This window comes from Manihot esculenta, chromosome 10 (genome assembly GCF_001659605.2).
Source record: "Manihot esculenta cultivar AM560-2 chromosome 10, M.esculenta_v8, whole genome shotgun sequence".
Lineage (NCBI taxonomy): Eukaryota > Viridiplantae > Streptophyta > Magnoliopsida > Malpighiales > Euphorbiaceae > Manihot > Manihot esculenta.
In genome coordinates, this window is record NC_035170.2 from 2,367,219 (window position 1) to 2,392,673 (window position 25,455).

Below are 25,455 nucleotides of genomic sequence, written 5' to 3' on the forward strand. Positions count from 1 at the left end.
AAATTTCTATACTGGCAATGCTCATAAGATGGTGCCGGTAAAGAAGGGAAGACAAAAGTGGAAGAGGTATTACTTAACAGGTTAATGATTATACTGATTAAGTGGTGGTGCTGGTTAATGGGTGGTATTATTAGGGGTAGTGCTGTGACAAATACTGTGATGGTTGTGGTTGCTGATATCAGACAATCAGTGGCTTTGCTGCAGCTGCTCAAATGCTGATGCGGGCTTTCGTTGCCGGTGGTTGCAGCAGCGGCGAAAGCCAACATGATCTTTCGTGGCCTCTGATCAGTGAGATAGGTTTGGTAATGGAAGACTTTTTATACACTTTAATAAAACTTTTTATACACTTTAATCGAATAATATAAATTCGATTAAAAAAGCAAATAAAAATATATTTCAAAGAAAAAGGAACTAATTTTACAATTGGATGATGAGAGATGCAAATTCTTGAGAATCATTCTGCACATTTTGAAAAATATATTTCAAAGTTTGAGATCTTATCTGCACATTTTGAAAAACTTATGAGTGATAAGTTTTGCTTGGAGTTTGATTTTTTTGGATTGATTTTTTATATATAAGCTGTATTTATATATATAAAAAAAGACAAATAATGACTTGAGAATCATTCTAAGTAAATGGCCTTGGAAATAAATGTCAGAGAAATTATCATCCACTTGTTATGCGTAAAGAAAGGTAGAGAATCATTCAAATTAGAAATTGAATGAATTGTCTAATATCAAAGAAAAAAACAAATTTAGAAAATTGAGTTGTAACTTTAATTCATAAATACCAAGAAATTTGGAATACAAAGAAGGCTCCATTCTGATAGAGATACTCTAATTAAAAGTTAATCAAGAGATTTCATATTTTAATAATGTTTAGAGAAAAATTAGACACTGTATTTAAAAGTGGATATGATTAAAATTTAAATAAATTAAATATGTAAAACTAAAAAATAAGAATAAATCTTGTTGTAGTTTTTTACGGCAAATGAATAGAGATTGAAGTATAATAATAAATTCTTAAGAATTTAATGGTTAATGAATATAAATTTAGCTATTTTTGGTTATATTATATTAATTTTTAAAGATTTTAATTAAATTATAAATTAATTAAAAATTTAGCTTTATGTAATAAAATAATTCATATGAAATTATCAAGTAAACAAGATATTTAAGTTCTAAAATTAGATACTATTATAGTAAAATTTATAATTTTAGAATTTTATCAATTTTTAAAAAATTTAAATTAAATATTTTTTTATACTAATCCATGTATTTTAAATGCAAACTTTTTATTTTATTAATAATATTAATAAATAATGACATGAGAATCTTTCTAAGCAAATCGTCCTGAAAATAAATGTCATATAAATTATATTCCACTTGTTATGCATAAAGAACGATACAGAATCATTAATATTAGAATTTTTGAACTTTAAATTTATATACACCAAGAAATTTGAAATGCCAACAAAAACTTGTCACATTCTTGATGGCTCTATTCCAATAGAGATATCTGTTTTTTTTTTCAATATTTAATTTTTATTTTTTATATATTAAGATGTTAGGAAAAATCGACTTTGGTACCAACAAAATTACTTTAAGCGGGATTTAGCAATACTGAAAAAGATAAGTCAAGTCGCTGCCAATAAGAACGAATACTAATTATTTTTCCACATTCATAATATTATAAATACTAAATGCTTGCCCTGATTTTTTAATACCTCAAAGTTCCCAACTTTTTAGCTTTCTTCAACAGAATGGCTAGTCTAGTATGGCTTGCTAGCTTTCTCCTTTTGTTTCACTTTCATTTTCAAGCTTCAGTTTCCTTTTCTTTGAATTCCAACTCTTCAGCAATGTTGTGCCAACGAGACCAGAGTCTTGCCTTGCTCCAATTCAAGGAAACCTTTTCCATTGCAAAGGCTGTCTTTGTCCCTCCTTATTATCCCAAGCCTTATCTCAAGACAAAGTATTGGAAAGAGGGCACTGATTGCTGTTGGTGGGATGGGATTACATGTGATATGGAAACGGGTAATGTAATTGGCCTTCACCTTTCTAATAGCCTCTTGTATGGTCCTATCTATTCTAACAATCCTCTTTTCTCTCTTCGCCATCTCCGAAAACTCGACTTGTCTTTAAATGATTTCAACCACTCTCGAATTGTTCCTCAGTTTGGCCAGTTATTCAAGTTAACACATCTTAATCTAAGCTATTCTGGTTTTGTGGGTCAAATTCCTTCAGAAATTACTTACCTGTCAGGTTTGCTATCTCTTGATCTTTCTTGGAATTATGGTTTGATATCAGAAACCACTATTTTTACCAAGCTTGTTCAAAACCTAACCCAATTACGGGAATTGGACTTGAGTTTTGTAAACATGTCTGAGGTTGCACCTAGTTCCTTGATGAATTTGTCTTCTTCTTTGACATCTCTCAAACTTCACTCTTGTGAAATGCAAGGAAAAATCCCCGATATCAGTCGTCTATCTAAATTGGTTTCACTTGATCTTTCTTGGAATTATGGTGGTTTGACAATAGAACCAATGGTTTTTGACAAGCTTGTTAGAAATCTAACCAAGATAAGAGACTTAGCCTTCGGAGACGTAAACATGTCCATGGTTGAACCTAGTTCTTTAACGAATATCTCTTCACATTTATCATCACTTAGACTTGGAATTTGTGAATTGAAAGGGAAATTTCCAGACAACATTATTCAACGAACAAACCTCCAACTGCTTGATTTATTCGGTAATGAAGATCTCAACGGTTCCTTACCTAGGCATAACTGGAATAATTCTCTCAGGTCTTTGTCTCTTTCTTTTACACAATTTCCAATTTATTTGGACTATGATTTTATCAGTAATTTGAAGTCTTTAGAAACTTTGGAGCTCAGCAGCTGCAATTTTAGAGTTTCAAATTTGAAATTGTTGGGTAAGTTGACTCGACTCATTCTGTTGGATATCAACTCCAATAATTTCAATGGTCAAATTCCATCTTCACTTGGAAGTTTTAAGCGGCTCTCTTATTTATGTCTTTAAAATAATAATTTCAGTGGTCAAATTCAGATACTTAGAAGTCTTAAGCGGCTCTCTTATTTATACCTTTTCAATAATAATTTCAGTGGTCAAATTCCATCTTCACTTGGGAGTCTTAAACGACTCTTTTATTTAGACCTTTCCAATAATAATTTCAGTGGTCAAATTCCATCTTCACTTGAAAGTCTTAAGCGGCTCCCTTATTTAGACCTTTCCAATAACAATTTCAGTGGTCAAATTCCATCTTCACTTGGAAGTCTTAAGCGACTCTTTTATTTACACCTTTCCAATAACAATTTTAGTGGTGGGATTCCCTCCTCTTTTAAAAACCTTAAACAACTTTATACATTGGGGCTCCAAAATAACCAGCTCACCGGTCGTTTAGGTCCATTCCAAGACAATCCATTGAGATATATTGATTTGAGCAATAACATGTTGCATGGCTCCATTCCAAGCTCCATTTTAAAACTTGCGGACTTGAATGTTCTCATTCTTTCATCCAATAAATTGATAGGAGAAGTTTCTTCAGCAGTTTGCAAACTAAACTCTCTCCAAATTCTTGACTTGTCAAACAACAGTTTGAACGGCTTCATCCCACAATGTTTGGGAAATTTCAGCAATGATCTCTCGGTGCTGCATTTGGGCATGAACAATTTCCAAGGAACCATCCCTGAGACGTTTTCAGCAAGAGGCAGCTTGAGATATTTGAACTTCAATGGCAATCAATTGCAAAGGAGAATCCCTCTGTCCATTTCCAATTGTAGAAATTTGGAGATTTTAGATCTTGGAAACAATAATATAGATGACTCATTCCCCCATTTCTTGGAAACTCTTCCGGAGCTGCAAATTCTAATTCTGAAATCCAATAAACTCCATGGATTTGTGAAAGGGTCCTCTACCAATTATTCCTTCTCAAAGCTGCGAATGTTTGACCTCTCCGATAACATGTTGAGCGGGCCATTACCTTCAGGGTATTTCAATAATTTCAAAGCAATGATGAACTTTGATGTGAAGATGGAGTACATGGGGCAACCAAATTATTCTTACGATTATTCTGTGAGTCTGACACTCAAAGGAGTTGTGATTGAGTTGGTGAGAATCCAAACACTTCTTACAACCATTGATTTGTCAGGCAACAAATTCACAGGGGAGATCCCACAGTCTATTGGAAAGCTTAAAGCACTTAAGTTGCTCAACTTGTCTCACAATCAACTCACGGGCAATATTCAACCATCATTGAGGGAATTGTCCAATTTGGAATCACTAGACCTCTCTTCAAATTCTCTTGTTGGAAGGATTCCTATGCAGTTAACAGATTTAACATTTCTGCAAGTATTTCGGGTTTCAGATAATCGACTTGAAGGACCCATACCTGAAGGAAAGCAGTTCAACACATTTGATACAAGTTCATATGAAGGAAATTTGGGATTATGTGGATTTCCACTAGAAAAATGCAATAATGGAGAGAGGCAAAAACCAGAAATATCCAAGGAAGATGATTCCAATTCTAAATTTGGATTTGGGTGGCAACCTGTAGTGGCAGGGTATGGATGTGGAGTAATATTTGGTATTGCAATGGGATATCGTGTGTTTAAAACAAGAAAACCAATATGGTTTGTGAGGATATTTGAAGGACGAAGACGTCCAAAGCCAAAAAGATTCAAAAACTAGGATTTCTTGGTATTTACAGGTAATGTTTTGTAATATTTGTTTCTTCGCATGTAATTTCATCTTAATCAACTTTCTTTTTAACATGAGTTTCTTACAATTCTTCTTCTTTTTCTTTTTTCATAAAATTTCTAACATGTTAGGTAGATGAAGAATAAGTGAGCAGATGCAAAATGAAGATACAGATCGGACATGAATGCAGTGGAAAACATAGCATTATATTTCTTTTTCTTTTTTTTTTTCTTTTAAAAATATTGTCTTTTACATATATATAATATATATAGAGGGAGGAGAATTAATAAAATAATTTCAATTTCATCGTCACTATTTAAACTTTTACATATATATAATATATATAGAGGGAGGAGAATTAATAAAATAATCTCAATTTCAATTATTATATAATTAAAATAATTATTTCAATTTATTTAAAAATTATTTAAAATAAGAGAATTAATAAAAAGAATAATTAAATTAAATTCATGCAAAATCTTAATTTCAATTAGGAGGATAATGTGAATATATATTATGAATGACCTCTCAAAGGAGATTATGAAATCTTTAGCAAGTCTCTTTGTGAATATATATTAATTTTTATGTTTACTTTTAATTCCATAATTAATAATAAATTTAGTATATTATCTTTAAGACATTGTATGTTATAAGATATTTAAGCAATACATTACATGAATTAAATAACTTGATGTATTATAGTATATAGTGAATATATAAACATGAAAATGTGAGACAAAATTTGAAAAAATTAATAATATTTAATTTATTAATATTATTATTTTAATTATCAAATAAAATTTAATATATAGCACTCGCATATTTAATTTAATGATAAATACATCTGAATAAATCTGAGAGATTTTAAATTTTATTATATGTCTTAAGTCTCGATTTTAAAAATTAAACAGAAAGGTATAATTTAGTTTTAAAAAATAAAACTTGTAATGGGAGTTTTTGTTAATTTTTATTGTTTAAGTTGGGAAAATTTTATGATATTATGTAAAAATTTTAAATTTAAAAATTATTTTTTTATCTATTAATTTTAGGGTGAGTATTTAGTTAGTTCGGTTTTAAATCAAGTCAAATTGAATAAATCAAAAATTAAAATTTTAGTATTTATAAAAATCAAACCAAATTGATTTTAGTTAAAAATCGAATCAAGCTGAATTAGTCTGATTGAGTTGGATTTTGTTCGATTTGATTGATTTTAATTTTTAATAAATTTTTTATATTTTATTTTTAGAATTTTAAAATTTAATTAAAATATTTTAATGATTTAATTTCTTTATATTATTAAAAATAATATATTATTATTATTAATCGGTTCGGTTCGTTTTTTTTTATAATTTTTTGATCAAAATTAAATCGAATCGAAATAACTAAAAAATTTTAAAATTAAAAATCGAATTGAACAGAAATGAATAAAAAATCAAACTGAATTTTTAAATTAATTTGATTCGATCGATTTAAATTAAATACTGCTCACTTCTAATTAATTTAATGATTTTAAAAATAAAACTTTTTGAATATTTTTAAAAGTTTCCAATAACTATATTTCAACCTTTTAGTCTAGTTTAAGAAAAATAAAATTTTATTTATATCTAAATTACTAAAAAAAATAATATTTATATCAGTTTCAATTTCTTAATTCACCTTCATCAATAAATAAAAAGAATTGTTCCGAATAAAATTTCTTAAATTATCTTAATAATATAATTTTAAAGTTATAGTTAAATTAAAAATCTTTACATATGACAAGTGCATGAAATTGTGAAACCGGTGAGGTTTTTTTGTGATTTACAGTAATTTTTGTGAAATTTAATAAAATTTATAAATAATTATTCATTAAATTTTCAATAACAAATTAGTTTTTAAATTTATTTTTTATTTAAAATATTTTTTTATTAAAAAAATATAAATTACTGTTAATTAATTATAGATAAGAGATTTTACATTTTTTAACGATGAAAATACTCTTTTAAATGTTAATATTATTTTTATAATAGACCGTTATTTTATATATTATTTTAATAATAAAAAAATAAGAAATTATTATTTTAATTTTATGAATTTTATTCATTATTTTTCTTATTTATTGTTATAATAAATAATTTTTATTTTTAAAATATAAATTTAATATTTTGTAAATATAAAAATTACAGATTTATAAATTAATGATTAATTTTATATTTAATTAAAAATTAATTTTTATATTTAAAAATTCGTCTAAATTAATTTTTATAAATATAAAATTTTTTATACTTCATTAAAATTAAAAATTAATTTTTATACTCACATATTATAGTTGGAGTATGTTTAAATTGATTTTTATAAGTATATAAATTTTTATAATTATAGAAAATTGATTTTTATATTTTAAATATTAAATTTATTCATAACGATAATAAAAAAAATAATGGACACTAATTTTTGAAAATTAAAATAATAATTTCTCAATTTTTATATTAAATTAATAAATAAAAATAATTTTTTTATTAAAAAAGAAAATATTAACCTCTTAAAAAAGTATTTTAGTTATTAAAAAATTTAAATTTTATAATCAATGATCAATTAATAGTAATTTATATTTTTATTAGTGAAATAATTATTTTATTAAATAAAAATTAAATTTAAAAATTAATTTATTATTAATGAGAGATTATTTTATAAATTTTATTAAAATTTAGAGATATTACTGTAAATTATTATTATTATTTTTGGTCTTTTTAAAAGGGCTAGAGGGTGAGAAAACAAGTCCAGTTAGTATACGGGTCCAAGTTATGGTGCTGGGTTAGGGTCAAAGCCTGCCCAAATTGTGGACAGAAAGCCCAAAATGAAGCCCATGTATAACTTATCCTTACTCCTCAGCCGTGCAACGCCTGAGCTGAAAGGTGAAAGGTGAAAGGTGAAAGTTGAAAGGTGAAAGGTGAAAACATAAGAAGGTTTGATGAGGGACGACCAGCAAAACGACAAAGTTATTGACGTTTTAATTGGCGCGTGGAAGCCCACTCCCTTCGTAAAAGTTGAGCTTGTACACCAGTCCCTCCTTCCTCGGCCAGTCCTCTCTCGTCTTCTGGTTCAGTTTGCTTCCAACCTACGAAAAGGTAAATGTTTTTTTTTTTTTTTTTTTCTCATTTTTCCAAACCCTAAATTTCGAATCTGCTGTTACAATCCTTAATTCCCTCTATTTTCATTGACTTTTAATATGCAATGTCTCTCTAAAATCTGAAAAAAGAAGGAAAAAAGGAAAAAAGGAAAAAGAAAAGCTGCTTTCTCCCTATTCTCAGTGCTGGATCCTTTCACTACATCCATGGAGGAGTCTCACAGCAACCTCCCTACTAGCCATTTACTGGGCTCTGTTCCTGTAAGCACTGGCTTTTTTAGCATTGATTATGATTGATTGTTCATGTTTCGATGTTATTTTTTTTGGTGGTTATTCATTCTTTGTTTGGCATTTTGGGTTTTTTTATGTCGAAGCATTTTGGGGTTTAATTTTGAAGTAAAGGTTTTGGTAATCAATTGCATAATCTACATTGATAAAGTTTTGGTTTGTTTGGAGAAGTCGGTGCTTTTTGGTTTTTGAAGAAATAGGAGTTTAACTATGACCGAGTTCAATAGTAACGCTATTCTTAAATATGGAATTTTGTGGGTGAAATAAAAGCTTTTTTTTTTTAAAGGATAATTTCATTTTTATTTATGTTGATTTAAGTGAAGTGCGTGAAGCTTGTTGATGCAAAATAGATTTGGGTAAAAATAGTTCAATTAGAGCTTTTTTAAAAGCATAATTTCATTTTTATTTATATTGATCTAAGTGAAGTGCATGTAGCTTGTTGATATAAAATAGATTGGGGTATTTGTCTTTTTCTTTTCCTGTTAATCTTGTTTAATAGATAATTTGATTAGTGGTTTTTTAAATGAATAATTTCATTTTTATTTATATTGATTCAAGTGAAGTACATTAAGCTTGTTGATGCAAAATAGATTGGGGTATTTGTCTTCCCCCCCTCTTAGTATTGTTTTGCAGGTAATCTGATTTAGTCTCTTTCTTTTTCCTCCTTGCCTTATAGGCAGTGGTCAGTGAAGAAAAAAGTACCACCACCTATGAAGGTATAATTCATTCTCATAAAAATGTTTGGCTAATGATCATATTGAACCTGTATCCAAAAGCTAGTATTTTGAAAAGAAAAAATTGTTTGTGAATTTGTATGTAGTCCCCGAGGCAAATATGCAGACATTCCCTCCAAATAATAATAGGGGAGGAGGTAGCAGCCGTGGTTATCAAACTCTTGGAAATCTATCGGGTATGGTTGTTAAATATTTAATTTCCATGGTTTTGAGTGTCCTATTCTGGTTTATTGATCTTGGCTTATGTTCTTTTTATCCTAAGCATTTCTTGCTATTATTGAATTCTTGTCTTGGTCATATATGTTGTTAGGTTTATGCAAATTGGTTCTCAAACAATGTGCAAAAATTTACTTGTATGCTATGCAGAATTTGTACATGCATATATGCATGTTCACATTCCTTTGCCTGTAAGGGCAATTGCTTTGATTGGAAATGTGAAAAGTAATAGGCTAATAACACCATTTTGGTGAAATCCATGAAAACTGAAACTGCTGTGGATTCTCCCATTACAGTTGGTTTTACTTAGCATTAATATGTGTTCATAGGCATTCTGGCTATAAATGAGAAAGTCCAATTTTAATATTTTCCCCTTCTCAATATGTAAGATTTACATCATCACCAAAAGATATAAATCCTAGGTTTATATTCTGTTTCATATACCCCAATTTGGTGATTGAAAATGCCTAATGGAGAGACGACTCCTCACCAATCACCGGCTGTCGTACTCCCTTTTCTGTTCTCGTCCTTCAGTTCAGTCCCGCAGCCACGGCCACCCACCCACCCAGTCGCCTGTCCCGCAACCACTTATCAACCCACTGGCCAGAGTCTCTTCTCTCCATCCTTCGCGTCTTCAGTCCCGCAGCCACGACCAACCAACCACCCACCCAATCGCTAGTCCCGCAGCCACCCACCCACCCACTCGCTAAAGCCAGAGTCTCTTCTCTCCATCCTTCGCGTCTCTCTCTCACGGCCATCTCTCGCGTCTCTCTCTCACAGCCGTTGCTCGCGGCTCGCATCTCTCCGTGACGACCGTGGCTCGCATCTCTCCCTTACAATCGTGGTAAATTATAATTATGGAGTAGTTTAAACTTAATTTTTTTATATTTTTGAAACTATCTAATACTAGTTTTGGATGTCTATATTTTGATGTTGTTTGAATTATTTTATAATTTAACTATTATATTTGATTAAGTATATTAGGTTAGAAGTTGTTGATTAATTTGGATTTTATGATTAATTGATTGAATTTTATGATTAATTAAATATATCAATAACATAAATATTTAAACATTTATATCAATAACATAAATATTTAATTTGCATTAAAAAGACAAGTAATGACTTCGAGAATTTTGAGTGATATCATTAGTTAAATGGTTGCGGAAAAAATGTCACAGAAGTTATGCGTATAGAATGGTATACAAGATGGAGAAGAATAGAGTTTGAGTCATAATTTCATACTAGAAATTGACTTAAATGTCTAATAATCAACTTACAATAAGTCAAAAACGTGTTTGATTTTATATGCACCTAAGAATTTGAGATTCCATTGCTAGGTAAGAACAAAAACTTCATTTTTTTTCTCTATTTGATATTATTTATTTGGGTAAACTACAATTTAGTCCCTCTAGTTTAGTGAAATACAACCTTTCGTCCCTCTGTTATAAAAAATCATCAATTTAGTCACTATGATTTTTAAAAACTATACCATTGGTCCCTCCCGTTAGATTTTCAGTTAAGTCACTTTTAATTTTAATTAAAAGACTAAAATATCCATAACAGCTCCTTCTCTAATACTTTCCACGACTTTGTATATTTTTTTTCTTTTTCTCTTTATTTCTCTCTCTCTTTCCAGAAAGAAAAAAAAATTAATAAAGGATGTCGATCACCAGTTGCTCACCGGATACCAGCGGCGGATGGGAGAGAAGATATCTGAATAAAAATTACAAGTGTGGCATTAGGACTACTGTGAGGATTTTCTGAATCTGAAAGGAACAAGAACTCGCTCTCTCGACATCAATGGCTTCCATATCTCTTTTATAGCTTCTGTTTCTAATCCCAAAATCCATCTGAAATGACGACACAACACTGTTTGGCGATGACATTGCTACTTCTTCTTCTGCCTCCTCCGCTGATAATCTGTTCACATCAAACCCTCTGCCTGATCCGACCCGATTCAAACATCATTATAACGTTAAGAACAAAAAGTACCCGCAAGTTATAAAGCGAAACATGCAAAACTCAGATCTTCAACACCGTAGCAAAGCTGTGATGCATTAAAAATCACAGAATAAAAAGGAGAAAAGAATTTCACCTCAGAATCAGTAATTTGATATCGGACAACAAATACAGAGCGTCGCCTCCTTGAATTATTATCGGAATTAACCTGTCCCCCGACATAGCCATTTCGACCATTAGCTTTCCCTTCACCAACTCTCGAACCGTGCCTCGACACGGACCTCCCTCTTCTCTGCGACACACTGACTTTATCCCCAGAGCTGACATCATCAATTCTCGAATAAGAACGGCCTCGATCAGCAGAACTGAAGAACTGAACAGCGAGATCGTCGAGAGTAACATCCGGGAAACCCAATCCCCTAACAGTGTTGACGAACTTCCCTCTTGGAAGGGGCGTGTCGCCAGATAAGTTATCCCCTGATGGAGGCAAAGGCCGGGAGAAACGGCTGAGGCTCCGAGAGCGGTGGTGAGCCGAGGAGCTTTGATTGGAAGAAGAGGAGTCATCGGTGGACGAAGCAGAGGATTTCGCAATGGGGGTTCGCTTGGTGGTGGACCTGAACGCCGAAGTGGCCATTTGGGAAGAAGCATGGGTATTTTAGTCTTTTAATTAAAATTAACGGTAACTTAACTGAATCTAACGGGAGAGGCCAATGGTATAGATTTTAAAAATCACAGTGACTAAATTGATGATTTTTTAAAACAGAGAGACAAATTCTGAAGGATTGAATCGTGGAAGACTCATGCTTAAAGTCGATGTAAAATCTTGGGTATTTTGCGAACCAGTCAATAGAGAGGTGATCACTCAATGATCACTGTGTTGGTTTGTTTAGTTACTTTAAATGGCTTGTCTACTTTTTAGCTTGTAATCTGACTATAGATAAGCGTGGGCTGTCTTACTTGCAATCAAGAAGTTACATTTTCGGCGATAAAGAGAAGCATGGAGAAAATAACTTGACAAGTTTATTATTTGGAGCTATATATTTACTTAATCAGACGTCCCATTTCATAATGCTTCTTTTGTTAAGGCAATAGAACAGAAGCTTTTCTTCTTTGTTGAATCATGTGTTTATTCCCCATGCTTTTGCCATGTTATTTTCAAAGCATGGAAGTTAATCTACCAACTCCACCCCATGGCCTGGCATGTAGGATATTGATATGCCTTTAACTTGTTCTTAAGTTTGCACTGGATAGAGACTCTATTTCTCCTATTTTTGGTGTTGAAGTTTTATTTTTCAGTTTTGCAGCTACTTTCAGTGAAAAGGTGACAAGAACAGTAAGAAAGTTCTCTCCACATTTGGCAGCAAAGATGAGGCCTCCTCACATGTTAGTTGATGCTCAGTTGCTTTTCTATGTTTTTTTCTCGCGATAGAAATTATGCTTACCACACTTGTATTTACAGGCCTGTCATTCGTGACCGTCCTTCATCCAAAAAATCAGTATACATCTGTGGCCAACCTCGTGGGGTGTTTGTCTTCTTATTCTCAGCTGGTAGTTAGATTTCTCAAAACTTTATTCTCAATCAGTAGTTCAGTACTGATCTGTAATGGTTCTATGAATTTTGCCTGATCAAATGATTTTCTTTTCTCAGCCAGTTTTATTCTGTGGTGCACTTCTGGCACTCTGCTGTTTGTTTTATGGGCATTTGGCATCGGCCTCCTTGGTAAATTCTTCATCCTATAGATAATGCTTTGAATAATTCCTCGCATGATATTTCAGTTTTAATGAGCCAGTATATTGTTGCTTGCAGTTACAGTTCTTCATGCAAGTGTCAGGACACCTAATCTGAAGGCACGCCTCAACACATTCCGGGAAGAATTTCGTGCTGTGTGGCGCAATTATAGTGAGCTGTGACTGCTCATGGAGTTGAAGTGTACCACTCCATCCCTGATTCGCAACTTCAATTTCAGTTAAGTTGCAAGTATTCTTTGTACATATAAATATTGTCAATTCATTCGATGGAGGATGTTAGAAAAAAGAAAAAAATTATTCTGCTTGATTTTCTTTTTTCCCCTTCTGTGTTATGAAGTTCTCAGATATTTTTCTTAAATAACTTTGACCTTCTTCTGTGATTTACCTGGAGTTCGAATGTCAAAGAAAGAACTGTCGTTTTATTATCCATTTTATTTCTTATTGTTATTATTTTTTTTGTTGCATCTATTTATTTGGATGAGGAGCTTGTTTGAATCTTGGACTAATATCAAATTTAAGACAAATAGTTTGTACTGTTCTCCTCTTCTACTGTATCAGGGTATGCCATAATTCATTAGCTCTCCTCTTTGGCAACTTGTCTGGATCGGTTCTTCATGAACCAAATCACATCTAAAACATAAATATAATGTGTTTTTTTTTTTTTAAATTATGTTCAGTAACACCAATTTAATTTGCCTGAAAAGACAAGTAATGACTTGATCATTCATCTCATTAACTTCTTAGAGGGACAAGGCAAGTGACAGGAGCCACACATGGCCATAAAGGTAAATACACAAGCATGGACTTTGAAGAGAAACCTGAGATGAATATATATAAGTTTAACTCAGGAAAACCCCTTACAAACTAACCGGTCGCCCAATCCAAATCTGAAAAAAACCAAACTCACTGTCTATACTGCGAAAAAGAGATCTTTGTCCTGAAGTATAAATGAACTTTACTGTTTTTGAGTTATTATTCAAAATTTGTCTAAAAAAAAAAATATCGAACTGATTCGATTTTTAGGTGAGTTAAATTCGAATTTAATTTTTAAATTCACTTAGTAAATGATTTAAATTTGAGCTCTATAATATTTGATTTGTTAAAACTCGTGAACTTAATTCGTTTTCGAGTTTATAAATAAGCTCACTAACAGACTTACGAACAGTTTTATTAAATAAACTGAAATTAATATTATAAAAAAATAAATTAGTTTTACATATATTTTTATAAATCAAATTTAAATTTATTAAAATTTAATTTTATATAATTTAATTATATTTTTAAAACTTACATATATTCAAACTCTTAAAATTTAAGAATTCACTTTTTTATAAATTTATGAGTTAATTTATATATATAATTAAATTTAATTTAATTTATATATATAATTAAATTAAGTTTATTTTTTATAAATTTACGAGTTAATTTGTATATATAAATAAATTAAATTATTTGTAAATTAAAATTTATTATATAAATAAATTAAATTATTTATAAAATATTAAAGATTAAATTCAATAAAAATTTAATTTGTCTAAATTCATTTACTATATGAGTTAAATTTAAATTTATCAATATTTGATTCAAATTCGAAACGAGTAAAATTTAAATTTAATTTAAATTTAAATTTTTTTTAATGAATCTAGTTTGAGTTCTTTAAATCTCATCTTGACTCTATTTATTTAGATCTGTACCCTCGCCCTCGCCCTCGCCCGTCACAATATCCAAATCCAACTTTTCTGAGTTAGCTAGAAATAGCCACCATTGAAAGAATCTCTCATATCTCCTACAAAACTCAAAAGTAACAATAAGTTGAGGAGTTGCCGGTCACAATACCTACAAATCCAACTTTTTCTAATTAGCTAGAAATAGCCGCCGCTCACAGAACCTCTCAGATATTTTTAAAAATTCAAAGGTAACAACAAGCTGAGAGGGGTGCAATCGATCAGAAACATGATCCATGCACCTTCGGGCTCTGAACCACGAGGGGACCGACTACGAGAGACACTGAGGTTACACTTACAATTTCGAAAATATACTATTTGTCAATATTTATTTATCATTAATAAAATTTTATCAAATAAAAAAAATATCATTTTAAATAAAGGGACGATTATATTTAATAAATTTTTTATTTAAAATATGAACAATTAAAGTGATATAACGATAAATTTATTTAAAAAAATATCAATTCTAAAATTTAATAAAAATTTACAATCATTCAAAATTAAAGTCAGTTAAAAAACATTTAAATGTGAAAACTGAAGAGATTGAACCACCTGCAAACAGTCATAAGAATGCAACTATTAAAAAATAAAAAATTTCGTCACAAAAATCAAAAAGTGAGGAAAAGCTAAAATTTCAACAATAAACTATACTCTCAGAATTTTCCACAATAAAATCGTAACTAATAAAATTTTGAGATTGAAACAAAAACTCATCAATTTGATAAAACCAACTGAAATTATCCAAACTTTACAAATCTCGGCGGAACAGAATTGCCAAAATCATGCAATCACAGTCTTGTCGGTCTATTTCAGCAGCCGGTCTATTTCAGCCGCGAAAATCTCCATATAACCCAGTTTCCTACATAAATAACAAAAAATTATATTTTCCACATAAATAATAAAAAATAGTCAATTTTTCATATTGAAACTTTACAATAAATACAGTACCATCATTTCCAATAAACTTATTTCACCGTTTCAAAAGTTACCAAATATTTAAATAAATTTTAATTCTCATAGAATCCAACAATATAACTTATATTTTCTTTCAAATAAATAAAAATTAATTATACAACCAAGAATTTCTTTTCCTATATCTTTAAAATTAACATTATTAAATTGTCAATTTTTAGATTAAAAGCCACTTTTTATCTAAAATTATATATTATATTGAGAAGACTAATAGCATTAATTATTATTATTTCTTTTCATTTTTACTTTATATCTCCTAGACACGGTAATTAATTTTATTATTTTCCAAACTTATTTTATTATTTTTCTTTCACTTTCTTTTAGTTACGTCACTTTTGAAATAATTACAATAAACTCGAGCTCTTATGAAAATAAATTATCATTATATTAATATTTGTATTTATTTTTATTTGTTAATTGTATACACTTTAATTATTTATACATAATTTTTTATTATAAAAATTTTGTCTAGTATAATTTTTATTATAAAAATTTTGTCTAGTATAATTTTTTATTATAAAAATTTTGTCTAGTTATATTAAGTTTATTTTATAGAAAATTAAATTTATTTTATTTGCAACTTTTTATTTTTTTTAAATTTCTATTAGATGCTCGTAGAAATAAATGTTACAATTTTTTTATTATAATAAAATTGTATCTTTATTTTATTTATATATAATAAATTTTACTGTCAAATTAATTTAATTTTTTTAATATTGTGATTATAAGCGTATATATATTTAATATTGTGCATTTTTTTATATATTTATACTAATAAATAATTTATTATTAATATTTAAAGATAATAGCGGGTTGAATACTCAATCTAATTAAATTTATTTTAAATTCGATTAAAATTTATTATTAATTTATTTAAAAAATATTTAAATTCATTTATTTTGTGAAGTTTAAAACTTTATCTAATTTGACTTCCCTCGAAACTTTTTTTAAAAATTTATATCAATAACATAAATATTTAATTTGCATTAAAAAGACAAGTAAAGATGGAGAAGAATAGAGTTTGAGTCATAATTTCATACTAGAAATTGACTGAAATGTCTAATAATCAACGTACAATAAGTCAAAAACGTGTTTCATTTCCATTGCCATGTAACAACAAAAACGTGTTTCTCTATTTGATATTATTTATTTTATATTTTAATAATTTTTATAAAATTATATAAAACTTTTATTTTTTTAAAATAATAATTATTTTAATTAAAAAATTTAATTTCTTTATTCCAAAAAAAGAAATTATTATAAATACCAAATGCTTACCCTGATTTTTTAATAACTCAACTCCCTATCTTCATCATCAAAATTTGCTAAAGAGAATGGCTAATCTACTTTGGTTTGCTCACTCTATCTGCCTTCTTTTGTTTCACTTGCATTTTCAAGCTTTCCCTTCTCTATCTTTTTCTTTCAATTCCTCCTCTGCAGCCATACAGTGCCAATATGATCAGAGTCTTGCCTTACTCCAATTCAAGACATCGTTATCCGTTAAAAGTGCTCCTTCTCCCTGGAGCTTCCTTCACCACCCTAAGCCTTATCTCAAGACAGAGTCTTGGAAAGAGGGCACTGATTGCTGTTGGTGGGATGGGATTACATGTGATATGGAAACGGGTAATGTAATTGGCCTTCACCTTTCTAATAGCTTCTTGTATGGTCCTATCTATTCTAACAATCCTCTTTTCTCTCTTCGCCATCTCCGAAAACTCGACTTGTCTTTAAATGATTTCAACCACTCTCGAATTGTTCCTCAGTTTGGCCAGTTTTCCAAGTTAACACATCTTAATCTAAGCTATTCTGGTTTTGTGGGTCAAATTCCTTCAGAAATTACTTACCTGTCAGGTTTGCTATCTCTTGATCTTTCTTGGAATTATGATTTGATATCAGAAACCACTATTTTTACCAAGCTTGTTCAAAACCTAACCCAATTACGGGAATTGGACTTGAGTGAAGTAAACATGTCTGTGGTTGCACCTAGTTCCTTGATGAATTTGTCTTCTTCTTTGACATCTCTCAAACTTGAATTTTGTGAAATGCAAGGAAAAATCCCCGATATCAGTCGTCTATCTAAATTGGTTTCACTTGATCTTTCTTGGAATTTTGGTGGTTTGACAATAGAACCAATGATTTTTGACAAGCTTGATAGAAATCTAACCAAGATAAGAGACTTAGCCTTCGGAGATGTAAACATGTCCATGGTTGAACCTAGTTCTTTGATGAATATCTCTTCTTATTTATCATCACTTGGACTTCGATATTGTGAATTGAAAGGGAAATTTCCAGACAACATAATTCAACGATCAAACCTCCAACTGCTTGATTTATTGGGTAATGAAGATCTCAACGGTTCCTTACCTCGGCATAACTGGAATAATTCTCTCAGGTCTTTGTCTCTTTCTTTGACACAAATTACAATATATTTGGACCATGATTTTATCAGTAATTTGAAGTCTTTAGAAACTTTGGAGCTCTGTCAATGCAATTTTAGAGTTTCAAATTTGAAATTTTTGGGTATGTTGACTCGACTCATTACGTTGGATATCTCCTTTAATAATTTCAGTGGTCAAATTCCATCTTCACTTGGAAGTCTTAAGCAGCTCTCTTATTTATACCTTTCCGATAACAATTTCAGTGGTGAGATTCCCTCCTCTTTTAAAAACCTTAAACAACTTCAGGAATTGTGGCTCCAAAATAACCATTGTAGTGGTCCCATTCCTCATTATTTTACAAACTTCACACTACTTTATGTTTTATATTTATCAAATAATAAATTCACAGGCCCCATCCCTTTCCAAGTAGGCGGGTTTTCAAGTCTAATATCCCTATATTTATCTAATAACTTATTAAATGCAACAATACCACCCTCTGTGTTTATCCTACCTCAGTTGCGCTATTTATTGCTCGACAATAACCAGCTCACCGGTCGTTTAGGTCCATTCCAAGAAAATCCATTGGTTCATATTGATTTGAGCAATAACAAGTTGTATGGCTTCATTCCAAGCTCAATTTTCAAACTTGTGGACTTGAATGTTCTCATTCTTTCATCCAATAAATTGATAGGAGAAGTTTCTTCAGCAGTTTGCAACCTAAATTCTCTCAAAATTCTTGACTTGTCAAACAACAGTTTGAACGGCTTCATCCCACAATGTTTGGGAAATTTCAGCAATGATCTCTCGGTGCTGCATTTGGGCACGAACAATTTCCAAGGAACCATCCCTGAGACGTTTTCAGCAAGAGGCAGCTTGAGATATTTGAACTTCAATGGCAATCAATTGCAAAGGAGAATCCCTCTGTCCATTTCTAATTGTAGAAATTTGGAGATTTTAGATCTTGGAAACAATAATATAGATGACTCATTCCCCCATTTCTTGGAAACTCTTCCGGAGCTGCAAATTCTAATTCTGAAATCCAATAAACTCCATGGATTTGTGAAAGGGTCCTCTACCAATTATTCCTTCTCAAAGCTGCGAATGTTTGACCTCTCCGATAACATGTTGAGCGGGCCATTACCTTCAGGGTATTTCAATAATTTCAAAGCAATGATGAACTTTGATGTCAAGATGGAGTACATGAGGACACCAAATTTTTCTTACGATTATTCTGTGCGTCTGACACTCAAAGGAGTTGAGATTGAGTTGGTGAGAATCCAAACACTTCTTACAACCATTGATTTGTCAGGCAACAAATTCACAGGGGAGATCCCACAGTCTATTGGAAAGCTTAAAGCACTTAAGTTGCTCAACTTTTCTCACAATCAACTCACGGGCAATATTCAACCATCATTGAGGGAATCGTCCAATTTGGAATCACTAGACCTCTCTTCAAATTTTCTTGTTGGAAGGATTCCTATGCAGTTGACAGATTTAACATTTCTGCAAGTATTTCGGGTTTCAGATAATCGACTTGAAGGACCCATACCTGAAGGAAAGCAGTTCAACACATTTGATAAAAGTTCATATGAAGGAAATTTGGGATTGTGTGGATTTCCACTAGAAAAATGCAATAATGGGGAGAGGCAAAAACCAGAAATATCCAAGGAAGATGATTCCAATTCTAAATTTGGATTTGGGTGGCAACCTGTAGTGGCAGGGTATGGATGTGGAGTAATATTTGGTATTGCAATGGGATATCGTGTGTTTAAAACAAGAAAACCAATATGGTTTGTGAGGATAGTTGAAGGACAAAGACGTGCAAAGCCAAAAAGATTCAAAAACTAGGATTTCTTGGTATTTACAGGTAATGTTTTGTAATATCTGTTTCTTTGCATTCTTTTTAACATGAGTTTCTTACAATTCTTCTTTTTCTTTTTTCATGAAATTTCTAACATGTTAGGTAGATGAAGAATAAGTGAGCAGATGCAAAATGAAGATACAGATCGGACATGAATGCAGTGGAAAACATAGCATTATATTTCTTTTTCTTTTTTTTTTCTTTTAAAAATATTGTCTTTTTAATATGTATAAAAAATTAAAATGAAATTATTCATCGTCACTATTTAAACTTTTACATATATATTGACTTCAAAAAAAAAAAAAACTTTTACATATATATAGAGGGAGGAGAATTAATAAAATAATCTCAATTTCAATTATTATATAATTAAAATAATTATTTCAATTTATTTAAAAATTATTTAAAATAAGAGAATTAATAAAAAGAATAATTAAATTAAATTCATGCAAAATCTTAATTTCAATTAGGAGGATAATGTGAATATATATTATCAATGACCTCTCAAAGGAGTTTATGAAATCTTTAGCAAGTTTCTTTGTGAATTTATATTAATTTTTATGTTTACTTTTAATTCCATAATTAATAATAAATTTAGTATATTATCTTTAAAACATTGTATGTTATAAGATATTTAAGCAATACGAATTAAATAACTTGATGTATTATAGTATACAGTGAATATATAAACATGAAAATGTGAGACAAAATTTGAAAAAAATTAATAATATTTAATTTATTAAGATTATTATTTTGATTATTAAATATTTTTTTAAAAGTGATTGCAGAAAGATAATTTTAATAAAATTTAATATATAATTAATACTTATAGATTTAGTTTAACAGTTAGCGTATCTCTCGGGTTTTATTCCCTAATCTTCAATTTTCAATTTCAAAAACTAGAGAGAAAGGTATAATTTAGTTTTGAAAAATAAAACTTGTAATGGGAGTTTTTCTTTTTGTAATTTTTATGATGTGTTAATTTTTATTGTTTAAGAAAGGGAAAATTTTATGAAATTATGTAAAGATTTTAAACAGAAAAATTATTTTTTGATCTATTAATTTTAGGACTGAGCATTCGGTCGGTTTGGTTTTAAATCGAACCGAATAGAATAAATTGAAAATTAAAATTTTAGTATTTATAAAAATCGAACCGAACTGATTTTAATGAAAAATTAAATCGAATTGAATCAGTCTGATTTAATTTGATTCTGTTCGGTTTGATCGTTTTTGATTTTTAATAAATTTTTTACTTTTACACTGTTTTAAAATTTAATTAAAATATTTTAATCTTAATATCATATAATTTTTCTATATTAATAAAAATAATATATTATTATCATTAATTGGTTCGTTTTGATTTTTTTAATTTTTTTCTGATCAAAACTGAAGCGAACTGAAATAACCGAAATTTTTAAAATTAAAAACCGAACCGAATTGAAATTAATAAAAAATCGAACTGAATTTTTAAATTAATTCGATTCGATTGGTTTTTTCAATTTGAATCGAATACTGATCATCCCTAATTAATTTAATAGTTTTAAAAATAAAACTTTTTAAATATTTTTAAAAATTTCCAATAACTATATTTCAACCTTTTTAGCCTAGTTTAAGAAATAAAGAGGATCGAGTGAAACAAGAGGATCGAGTTGGGGGCAAGCATACGAGAGTTATTCTGAAGTATCTGAAAACCTCGACGGAGAGAAAGGAAAGGTCAGCCCAAACTCACGCTGTTTGACAAAGAAAATTGAGCTGCGGTCCTTCTGAGGATCAATAAGGCCAGAGGGAGGAGGATCAGTAAGAACGATCCTTTTGTTGCGAAGAGGAGCCCTAATCCGAAACAGATGAGTGATATTGGACTCTAGGTTCAGTACATCAGGAAGTTTGGGACCTTCCATTATAGAGCAGAAGACCTACCTTAGAGATAATTTCGCAAGAAAACAGGAGAAATGAAGCACACGGAGGGCGAACGGAGAAAAAGAGTTCTGCAAAGTTTCGAAGTTATTTTTTGAATTTTGAAGACAGTAAAGCAAGGAAGAGACATTTTGATGGGAAAGTCCTAGAGTTGCGCGATCATAATGAATTATAGGGATTTACCCCCTTATCACTCATGCAATAACTGCTGAGGAGGTAAAGGGGCAATTGATAACCGTCAGGCTTCACCACCCCAGGATGAGGTCAGGCCCGAGAAGACAGTATCGGCCTAAAACCCATGAAGCCTTTAGGGCCGACTAGTCCAGCGCCTTCAGCCCTGATCCAGACACGTGGAGTGGACCAGGTCACTCATAAGCCCAAGTCCAGTAAGAGGAAGCTCAGCCTGGTGAGGTGACAAGAGGAAGGACAACGAGCCCAGTCACTTTGCATCCTTATCCGCATGCGCGCCGAAGGGAATTAAATGGTCGACTTGCGTGGAGAGAGCGTCTGACGATTTTGTACGTACGGACCTGTGTGACAGAGGCAGGTGGAGGCAGGTGGCACTGTAGCAGGGAGGCCGTTAGATATCACTAGCAGACAAAAGAAAAAGGAATAAAGGGAAAGGAACTCCTTCCTCTCTATCTAAACTTACAACAATTACTGTAAATGCTATTCTTTGATTTCGGAACATTAAAGTGTATATATATTTAATATTGTGCATTTGCTGTTGCATGTCAAAAGAATTAAAGGTATGCCTTTAGAAACATCTAAGTTGTTACTCTTGTGTCATAGAGTATATGTGCATGTAAATTCTGAAGGATTAAATCGTTGAAGACTCATGCTTAAAGTCCATGTAAAAGCTTGGGTAATTTGCGAACCAGTCAATAGAGAGGTGATCACTCAATGATCACTGTGTTGGTTTGTTTAGTTACTTCAAATGCCTTGTCTACTTTTTAGCTTGTAATCTGACTATGAGATAAGCGTGGGCTGTCTTACTTGCAATCAAGAAATTACATTTTCTGCGATAAAGAGAAGCATGGAGAAAATAACTTGGCAATTTTATTATTTGGAGCTATATATTTACTTAATCAGACATCCCATTTCATAATGCTTTTTTTGTTAAGGTAATAGCACAGACGCGTTTCTTCTTTGTTGAATCATGTGTTTGTTCCCCATGTTTTTGCCATGTTGTTTTCAAAGCATGGAAGTTAATCTACCAACTCCACCCCATGTCCTGGCATGTAGGATATGCATATGCCTTTAACTTGTTCTTAAGTTTGCAGTGGATAGAGACTCTATTTTTCCTTTTTTTGGTGCTGAAGGTTTATTTTTCAGTTTTTCAGCTACTTTCAGTGAAAAGGTGACAAGAACAGTAAGAAAGTTCTCTCCACATTTGGCAGCAAAGATGAGGCCTCCTCACATGTTAGTTGATGCTCAGTTGCTTTTCTATGTTTGTTTTTTGATTGGATAGAAATTGTGCTTACCACACTTGTATTTACAGGCCTGTCATTCGTGGCCGTCCTTCATCCAAAAAATCAGTATACATCTGTGGCCAACCTCGTGGGGTGTTTGTCTTCTTATTCTCAGCTGGTTGTTAGATTTCTCAAAACTTTATTCTCAATCAGTAGTTCAGTACTGATCTGTAATGGTTCTATGAATTTTACCTGATCAAATGATTTTCTTTTCTCAGCCAGTTTTATTCTGTGGTTCACTTCTGGCACTCTGCTGTTTGTTTTATGGGCATTTGGCATTGGCCTCCTTGGTAAATTCTTCATCCTATATATAATGCTTTGAATAATTCCTCGTATGATATTTCAGTTTTAATGAGCCAGTATATTGTTGCTTGCAGTTACAGTTCTTCATGCAAGTGTCAGGACACCTAATCTGAAGGCACGCCTCAACACATTCCGGGAAGAATTTCGTGCTGTGTGGCGCAATTATAGTGAGCTGTGACTGGTCATGGAATTGAAGTGTACCACTCCATCCCTGATGCGCAACTTCAATTTCAGTTAAGTTGCAAGTATTCTTTGTAAATATAAACAAATTGTCAGCTCATTCGATGGAGGATGTTAGAAAAAAGAAAAAAATTATTCTGCTTGATTTTCTTTTTTCCCTTCTGTGTTATGAAGTTCCCATATATTTTTCTTAAATAACTTTGACCGTCTTCTGTGATTTACCTGGAGTTCGAAAGTCAAAGAAAGCACTGTCGTTTTATTATCCATTTTATTTCTCATTGTTATTATTTTTTTTTTGTTGCTTCTATTTATTTTAATGAAGAGCTTGTTTGAATCTTGGACTAATATCAAATTTAAGACAAATACTTTGTACTGTTCCCCTCTTCCACTGTATCAGGGTATGCCATAATTCATTAGCCCTCCCCTTTGGCAAAGGAAATACTTGTCTGAATTCGATTCAGCATAGATCGAAATAGCTCTAAGATACAAATAAGTTGGTTCTTTTATGAAAAAAATAAATGGATTCACTTCAATGTCTCTTTTAAGTTCATAATGAATCGGATTCACCTAAAAATAGAAGTTCATAATAAATCGGATTCACCTAAAAATTTTTATACTGGCAATGCTCATAAGATGGTGCCGGCAAAGAAGGGAAGACAAAAGTGGAAGGTATTACTTAACAGGTTAATGATTATACTGATTAAGTGGTGGTGCTGGTTAATGGGTTGTATTATTAGGGGTAGTGCTGTGACAAATACTGTGATGGTTGTGGTTGCTGATATCAGACAATCAGTGGCTTTGCTGCAGCTGCTCAAATGCTGATGCGGGCTTTCGTTGCGGGTGGTTGCAGCAGCGGCGAAAGCCAACATGATCTTTCGTGGCCTCTGATTAGTGAGATAGGTTTGGTGATGGAAGACTTTTTATACACTTTAATAAAACTTTTTATACACTTTAATCAAATAATATAAATTCGATTAAAAAAGCAAATAAAAATATATTTCAAAGAAAAGGGAACTAATTTTACAATTTGTTTGGCCAGAAGTTTGAGATCTTATCTGCACATTTTGAAAAACTTATGAGTGATAAGTCTTGCTTGGAGTTTGATTTTTTTGGATTGATTTATATATATATATATATATATATATATATATATATATATATATATATAAAGACAAATAATGACTTGAGAATCATTCTAAGTAAACGGCCTTGGAAATAAATGTCAGAGAAATTCATCCACTTGTTATGCGTAAAGAAAGGTAGAGAATCATTCAAATTAGAAATTGAATGAATTGTCTAATATCAAAGAAAAAACAAATTTAGAAAATTGAGTTTTAACTTTATTTCAAAAACACCAAGAAATTTGGAATACAAAGACGGCTCCATTCTGATAGAGATACTCTAATCAAAAGTTAATCAAGAGATTTCATATTTTAATAATGTTTAGAGAAAAAATACAGACACTGTATTTGAGAGTATATATAATTAAAATTTAAATAAATTAAATATGTAAGACTAGAAAATAAGAATAAATCTTGTTGTAGGTTTTTACGGCAAATGAATAGAGATTGAAGTATAATAATAAATTCTTAAGAATTTAATGGTTAATGAATATAAATTTAGCCACTTTTAGTTATATTATATTAATTTTTAAAGATTTTAATTAAATTATAAATTAATAAAAAATTTAATTTTTATTTACGTATTATATAAATATAATAAAATAATTTATATAAAATTGTCAAGTAAACGAGATATTTAAGTTCTAAAATTAAATACTATTATAATAAAATTTATAATTTTAGAATTTTATCAATTTCTTTTAAAATTTAAATTAAATATTCTTTTATACTAATCCATGTATTTTAAATACAAGCTT

At 30.5% G+C, this 25,455-nt stretch overlaps 4 protein-coding genes across 6 annotated transcripts; all 4 read left to right on the forward strand.

Moving 5' to 3' along the window:
• Window positions 1-1,671: 1,671 nt before the first annotated feature.
• LOC110625098 (receptor-like protein Cf-9 homolog) lies at window positions 1,672-19,943 on the forward strand. 2 transcript variants are annotated; one of them, XM_043961231.1, is made up of 3 exons: window positions 1,672-2,001; window positions 17,060-19,713; window positions 19,810-19,943. In XM_043961231.1, the coding sequence occupies exons 1-2, from the start codon at window positions 1,763-1,765 to the stop codon at window positions 19,692-19,694; spliced, it is 2,874 nt and encodes a 957-aa protein (XP_043817166.1). In that variant the 5' UTR covers window positions 1,672-1,762; the 3' UTR covers window positions 19,695-19,713; window positions 19,810-19,943. The 2 variants fall into 2 exon arrangements, with proteins under 2 accessions (XP_043817166.1, XP_043817165.1); XM_043961230.1 differs by lacking the exon at window positions 1,672-2,001 and having other exon boundaries at window positions 16,777-19,713.
• On the forward strand, window positions 3,332-4,787 carry LOC122724934 (receptor-like protein 9DC3). Its single transcript, XM_043961232.1, has one exon. It carries the CDS (start codon window positions 3,467-3,469, stop codon window positions 4,703-4,705), a length of 1,239 nt encoding a protein of 412 aa, XP_043817167.1. The 5' UTR covers window positions 3,332-3,466; the 3' UTR covers window positions 4,706-4,787.
• LOC110625096 (PRA1 family protein A3-like) lies at window positions 7,661-13,201 on the forward strand. Of its 2 annotated transcripts, none has more exons than XM_021770632.2 (8): window positions 7,661-7,821; window positions 7,956-8,081; window positions 8,785-8,824; window positions 8,929-9,018; window positions 12,325-12,403; window positions 12,480-12,568; window positions 12,669-12,740; window positions 12,828-13,201. In XM_021770632.2, exons 2-8 carry the CDS (start codon window positions 8,028-8,030, stop codon window positions 12,929-12,931), a joined length of 528 nt encoding a protein of 175 aa, XP_021626324.1. In that variant the 5' UTR covers window positions 7,661-7,821; window positions 7,956-8,027; the 3' UTR covers window positions 12,932-13,201. The 2 variants fall into 2 exon arrangements, with proteins under 2 accessions (XP_021626324.1, XP_021626323.1); XM_021770631.2 differs by having other exon boundaries at window positions 7,662-7,821; window positions 7,953-8,081.
• Window positions 19,944-22,348: 2,405 nt separating the features above from the next.
• On the forward strand, window positions 22,349-23,842 carry LOC110624971 (PRA1 family protein A3-like). The gene is made up of 4 exons (XM_043961281.1): window positions 22,349-23,043; window positions 23,123-23,211; window positions 23,312-23,383; window positions 23,471-23,842. Exons 1-4 carry the CDS (start codon window positions 23,027-23,029, stop codon window positions 23,572-23,574), a joined length of 282 nt encoding a protein of 93 aa, XP_043817216.1. The 5' UTR covers window positions 22,349-23,026; the 3' UTR covers window positions 23,575-23,842.
• The last annotated feature ends 1,613 nt before the right edge of the window (window positions 23,843-25,455 follow it).

Excerpts from the sequence above, each read along its gene's own strand:
- LOC122724934 (XM_043961232.1), top strand. The coding sequence starts at position 3,467 with ATGTTGCATGGCTCCATTCCAAGCTCCATTTTAAAACTTGCGGACTTG.
- LOC110625096 (XM_021770632.2), top strand. The coding sequence starts at position 8,028 with ATGGAGGAGTCTCACAGCAACCTCCCTACTAGCCATTTACTGGGCTCT. Across the intron at positions 12,569-12,668 it reads TGTCTTCTTATTCTCAGCTG|CCAGTTTTATTCTGTGGTGC; the intron begins GTAGTTAGATTT and ends TTCTTTTCTCAG. Across the intron at positions 12,741-12,827 it reads ATTTGGCATCGGCCTCCTTG|TTACAGTTCTTCATGCAAGT; the intron begins GTAAATTCTTCA and ends TGTTGCTTGCAG.
- LOC110625098 (XM_043961230.1), top strand. The coding sequence starts at position 16,803 with ATGGCTAATCTACTTTGGTTTGCTCACTCTATCTGCCTTCTTTTGTTT.
- LOC110624971 (XM_043961281.1), top strand. Across the intron at positions 23,212-23,311 it reads TGTCTTCTTATTCTCAGCTG|CCAGTTTTATTCTGTGGTTC; the intron begins GTTGTTAGATTT and ends TTCTTTTCTCAG. Across the intron at positions 23,384-23,470 it reads ATTTGGCATTGGCCTCCTTG|TTACAGTTCTTCATGCAAGT; the intron begins GTAAATTCTTCA and ends TGTTGCTTGCAG.